Here is a 6249-nt window from a genome sequence, read left to right on the forward strand (position 1 = left end):
TTTTAGCCCATTTGAATGGTACCTGTCCCATTAAAATCGCTCCCACTGATTTTGAGGAATCAAGTCCCGAAATCTTCGGACCCTGGTTCGCCAATACTGGGCATTATCATTTTCCCGAGTTTTGACGCTGCCCAACACCCCAGCCGCCATTATTAATGTTTACTAGAGGTCTGCATGAATACAGTCAAAGCAGCATTTTGCACTCTCACTCAAAGTTCTGCCGACTGAGTGAGACATTGAGTAAAACGGATTTGGCAAATGTGGTAAAGGCATGAGTAAAAAATTTACTCTATCCGAACGGCGACGCAATAACCAAAGGAGTTTTGTAACCGAGTACTCGGTTATTTGTGCGTCGCATTTGTGACGTCAAATTTATTTTTTGTCTTTGTTTTTGTTCGCCAATACGCCAGACCCTGGTTCGCCAATACTGGCCATTATCATTTTCCCGGGTTTGACGCTGCCCAACACCCCAGCCGACATTATTAATGTTTACCCTTTTTTAAAGAGGATGCGCCACTATGCACGGTATACCACGAGAAAGCTAATTTTTAGCCCATTCGAATGGTACCTGTCCCATTAAAATCCCTCCCACTGATTTTGAGGAATCAAGTCCCGAAATCTTCGGACCCTGGTTCGCCAATACTGGGCATTATCATTTTCCCGAGTTTTGACGCTGCCCAACACCCCAGCCGCCATTATTAATGTTTACTAGAGGTCTGCATGAATACAGTCAAAGCAGCATTTTGCACTCTCACTCAAAGTTCTGCCTGACTGAGTGAGACATTGAGTAAAACGGATTTGGCAAATGTGGTAAAGGCATGAGTAAAAAATTTACTCTATCCGAACGGCGACGCAATAACCAAAGGAGTTTTGTAACCGAGTACTCGGTTAGTTGTGCGTCGCATTTGTGACGTCAAATTTATTTTTTGTCTTTGTTTTTGTGTTGCTTTTCAATACAAGAAATAGAAAAATAGAAAGGCATGGATTAATTATTATATATACATATGTATGTATGTCATTTATTTAATTTTTCATAACAGAATGCAAAAACATAATTTTTTTTTATTGTATTTGCATTGTTAGCAATAATACATCGCTTTTCAGAAATTAAATTTCTAGCATCTGAAAAGGCTCTTTGCAGGTAGCTGCTTGCTACCTGCTTGCCGAGCTGCTTGCAGGTATACAAAAAATTGTGCAACTAGTTTTAGCTTCTGCTCTAACTGCAATGAATGACGAGAATGTCAAAATTTTATCCGAGTACTCTAAGCATTTACTCTGCATTCACTCATTCTATCCATTCCACATTGGTTTGAATTTTACTCATTTCGCGCACAACGAAAACAACCCTTACCAATCCGCAATTCACTTTGTTGAAACGGTTTGGCACGCTCGATTGCGACTTAAACTTATTGTACTCAAATAACCGAAAATTTTGAGTGCAATCATGCAGACCTCTAATGTTTACCTATTTTTAAAGAGGATGCGCCATTATGCACGGTATACCACGAGAAAGCTTATTTTTAGCCCATTCGAATGGTACCTGTCCCATTAAAATCGCTCCCACAGATTTTGAGGAATCAAGTCCCGCAATTTTCGGACCCTGGTTTGCCAATACTGGCCATTATCATTTTCCCGGGTTTGACGCTGCCCAACACCCCAGCCGCCATTATAAATGTTTACCCTTTTTTTTAAAGAGGATGCGCCACTATGCACGGCATACCACGAGAAAGCTAATTTTTAGCCCATTCGAATGGTACCTGTCCTATTAAAATCTCTCCCACTGATTTTGAGGAATCAAGTTCCGACATCTTCGGACCCTGGTTCGCCAATACTGGGCATTATCATTTTCGCGAGTTTTGACGCTGCCCAACACCTCAGCCGCCATTATTGTTTACCTTTTTTTCAAGAGGATGCGCCATTATGCACGGTATACCAGGTGAAAGCTAATTTTTAGCCCATTCGAATGGTACCTGTCCTATTAAAATCTCCCCCACTGATTTTGAGGAATCAAGTCCCGAAATCTTCGGACCCTGGTTCGCCAATTCTGGCCATTATCATTTTCGCGAGTTTTGACGCTGCCCAACACCCCAGCCGCCATTATTTTTTACCTTTTTTTAAAGAGGATGCGCCATTATGCACGGTATACCACGAGAAAGCTAATTTTTAGCCCATTCGAATGGTACCTGTCCCATTAAAATCTCTCCCACTGATTTTGAGGAATCAAGTCCCGACATCTTCGGACCCTGGTTCGCCAATTCTGGCCATTATCATTTTCCCGAGTTTTGACGCTGCCCAACACCCCAGCCGCCATTATTAATGTTTACCTTTTTTTAAAGAGGATGCGCCATTATGCACCGTATACCATGAGAAAGCTAATTTTTAGCCCATTTGAATGGTACCTGTCCCATTAAAATCGCTCCCACTGATTTTGAGGAATCAAGTCCCGAAATCTTCGGACCCTGGTTCGCCAATACTGGGCATTATCATTTTCCCGAGTTTTGACGCTGCCCAACACCCCAGCCGCCATTTTAATGTTAACTTTTTTTTTAAAGAGGATGCGCCATTATGCACGGTATACCACGAGAAAGCTAATTTTTAGCCTATTCGAATGGTACCCGTCCCATTAAAATCGCTCCCACAGATTTTGAGGAATCAAGTCCCGCAATTTTTGACCCTGGTTCGCCAATACTGGCCATTATCATTTTCCCGGGTTTGACGCTGCCCAACACCCCAGCCGACATTATTAATGTTTACTAGAGGTCTGCATGAATACAGTCAAAGCAGCATTTTGCACTCTCACTCAAAGTTCTGCCTGACTGAGTGAGACATTGAGTAAAACGGATTTGGCAAATGTGGTAAAGGCATGAGTAAAAAATTTACTCTATCCGAACGGCGACGCAATAACCAAAGGAGTTTTGTAACCGAGTACTCGGTTAGTTGTGCGTCGCATTTGTGACGTCAAATTTATTTTTTGTCTTTGTTTTTGTGTTGCTTTTCAATACAAGAAATAGAAAAATAGAAAGGCATGGATTAATTATTATATATACATATGTATGTATGTCATTTATTTAATTTTTCATAACAGAATGCAAAAACATAATTTTTTTTATTGTATTTGCATTGTTAGCAATAATACATCGCTTTTCAGAAATTAAATTTCTAGCATCTGAAAAGGCTCTTTGCAGGTAGCTGCTTGCTACCTGCTTGCCGAGCTGCTTGCAGGTATACAAAAAAATGTGCAACTAGTTTTAGCTTCTGCTCTAACTGCAATGAATGACGAGAATGTCAAAATTTTATCCGAGTACTCTAAGCATTTACTCTGCATTCACTCATTCTATCCATTCCACATTGGTTTGAATTTTACTCATTTCGCGCACAACGAAACCAACCCTTACCAATCCGCAATTCACTTTGTTGAAACGGTTTGGCACGCTCAATTGCGACTTAAACTTATTGTACTCAAATAACCGAAAATTTTGAGTGCAATCATGCAGACCTCTAATGTTTACCTATTTTTAAAGAGGATGCGCCATTATGCACGGTATACCACGAGAAAGCTTATTTTTAGCCCATTCGAATGGTACCTGTCCCATTAAAATCTCTCCCACTGATTTTGAGGAACCAAGTCCCGAAATCTTCGGACCATGGTTCGCCAATACTGGCCATTATCATTTTCCCATTATCATTATCAGTGTTTAGGCTGTACTCGGCTATTTCGTTTTGATCATTCCTCCATAAGATGCGTTGAAACTGAGCATCATCCTGGTGCATGTCGATACAGCGATACATTCGTTGGATATCTGCTGCAAACACGTAACGATGTAGCCTCCATTTCATGATGACTCCTCCTAAATCGTTTTGTAGCGGTGGGCCGATGCACAATATGTCGTTAAGGGATTTTCCGTTCGAAGTGGTACATGATACCACCCGAACTTTGGTCGTTGTACTGTCCTCCTTTACCACGGCATGGTGTGGGAGAGTACATGATGAGAAATACTATTACTATTATTCCTTAATGGTGGAGTGATATTGTTGTTTAAGCGTGTCGTTTCTGTTTAGCCGACGTTCTAAGAGATGGAATCTATTGAGTGCGATTTGGTGAGACTTTCCGATGACTTGTTCTTTATCAAATTCAGTTTTTAACGGAAGGCGGACCAGGTATTTTCCATTGGGTTGTCGGATGCAGGTACGCTGGAAATGATTCTCACACCATTGTTCTTCTGCTGTTAAGGTCCTCTCAGAGCTGATTTGATCGAGATCGAAGAAACCCTTTACCAGTGCATCCAGATTGGTCTGATGGCAACGAATGGTTACCACATTTGCCCTTGTTTCATTGCTATGGCCAAACACGATCCAACCCAATTGAGTGAGTTGAGCAATAGGTTGATTTGAAGCTCCTTTCCGTAAATCTGGCAGCAACAAATATGGTATTAGATCTACTCTAAATAACGCGTCGATGCGGCCTGGCCTGGTAAAGGTGGGGTGGATTACACGGCCAAGTGTAATCCCTGAAGATGCTGACAAGTGTCCACGTTGACATTGCTTCTTGGTAAATGAGAGGTTATCGAGTTGAGGACATACGCTGGTCGCACCAGATGGTGAAATTGAGGGTCCGTACATGAGCTTACGGAGAACTCTGTACTAAATCTACAGATGTTCTTTGAGTTATCACCGACCCCGGTGATCTGTGCTGTGACTCGGTGACGTGGAAGTCCCAGCAACTGAGCGGCACGTTCTGTGATTAACGTGCCCTCAGAGCCATGATCGATCAAGGCTCGAATAACGGCAGTTTGTCCGGTGCTGTTATTATGTAGTTGTACTAGAGCTGTGGCCAGCAAAATGGATCGAGTTGACTGCGCGGCAGTGGCCATCAGCACTGTAGTGGAATCGGAAGGATAAGCAAGATCGGAGCTCTCGCTTGCTGCGTTCTGAATAATCGGTGATGGGCTGGTATACGTCGTGGGGAAGTGAAGCAGGGTATGGTGACGCTGTCCGCATTTTAAACAATTCTTGTTACTGCCACACTGCGACAAGGGATGATGGATGCTGAGGCAATTTAGACATGCCTTTGTATGGTCAATGATTCGTTTGCGGGCAAAGCAATCCTTGGACAAAAAATCAGGACACCGCCGCAAAATGTGTTGCCCCTTACAGTGTACGCAAGAGATGGGACCGCTGGTTCCAGTCGTGGTGTGGAACATGCTGCCCTTGTAGAAGCCGGAACCCTTTTGCGTGGGATTTTGGCGTGCATAATTTGTCGATTTGTTGATCGTAGAGTTGTGCGTGGGCTGTGAACATTTCCGGTTCTCAATGATGTTCATGCTGACGAGGCGAGTGTTGAGGAAGGTTTCCAAGTCGAGGAAACTCGGAATGTCGCTGGAGTTTCCCAAGCAATGCTCCCAGGCTTGTACAGTTGTCGTAGGTAATCTAGCGATCAAATGATGGACTATCCATTGCGTGCTAGAATGGATATTCGTTTTGAGACGATTGAACTCGTTGATGCATACGTTGGTTACGTTCAGCATATGTTTGATCTCTGATGAGCTTTCCCTTGAGATAAAGGGTAAGTCGTAGAGAGCGTTCATGTGGTGCATGAATTGTAAACGGGGGCTATCATAGCGTTTGATGATGAGATCCCATGCGATTGTGTAGGCGCCATCCGTTAGTTCCATTTGGTGTACATCTTGGTCCTGCTCTTTAGGTAGTGCTTGCTTGAGGAAATGGAATCGCTGAATATTTGACAACGCCTGGTTCTGGTGAATGAGTTGCATAAACGGATCATGGAAAGCTGGCCAATCTGTATACTTTCCGGAAAAATTAGGTACTGGAAGTTGGACTGCCGCACCAGGGCCGAGCATTTTAGGAACAGGCGTCGCTTGTTGCTCGGCGCACGCTTGTAGCTGACTGGGGAAAAGTGTTTCGGACTCCGTAGATATTAAATAGAACGCTGTGATAAATTCCTCTTCAAACTGGTCCGCTAAATTATCGACGAGGAATTAAGTCCCGAAATCTTCGGACCCTGGTTCGCCAATTCTGGCCATTATCATTTTCCCGAGTTTTGACGCTGCCCAACACCCCAGCCGCCATTATTGTTTACCTTTTTTTCAAGAGGATGCGCCATTATGCACGGTATACCAGGTGAAAGCTAATTTTTAGCCCATTCGAATGGTACCTGTCCTATTAAAATCTCCCCCACTGATTTTGAGGAATCAAGTCCCGAAATCTTCGGACCCTGGTTCGCCAATTCTG

General features: G+C 43.2%; 1 protein-coding gene across 1 annotated transcript; it reads right to left on the reverse strand.

Annotated features, from left to right (window-relative positions):
- Positions 1-4487: 4487 nt before the first annotated feature.
- On the reverse strand, positions 4488-5858 carry LOC122321806 (uncharacterized). The gene has a single exon (XM_043212773.1). It carries the CDS (start codon positions 5856-5858, stop codon positions 4488-4490), a length of 1371 nt encoding a protein of 456 aa, XP_043068708.1.
- Positions 5859-6249: the final 391 nt, after the last annotated feature.

This window comes from Drosophila bipectinata, chromosome 4, assembly GCF_030179905.1.
Source record: "Drosophila bipectinata strain 14024-0381.07 chromosome 4, DbipHiC1v2, whole genome shotgun sequence".
NCBI lineage: Eukaryota > Metazoa > Arthropoda > Insecta > Diptera > Drosophilidae > Drosophila > Drosophila bipectinata.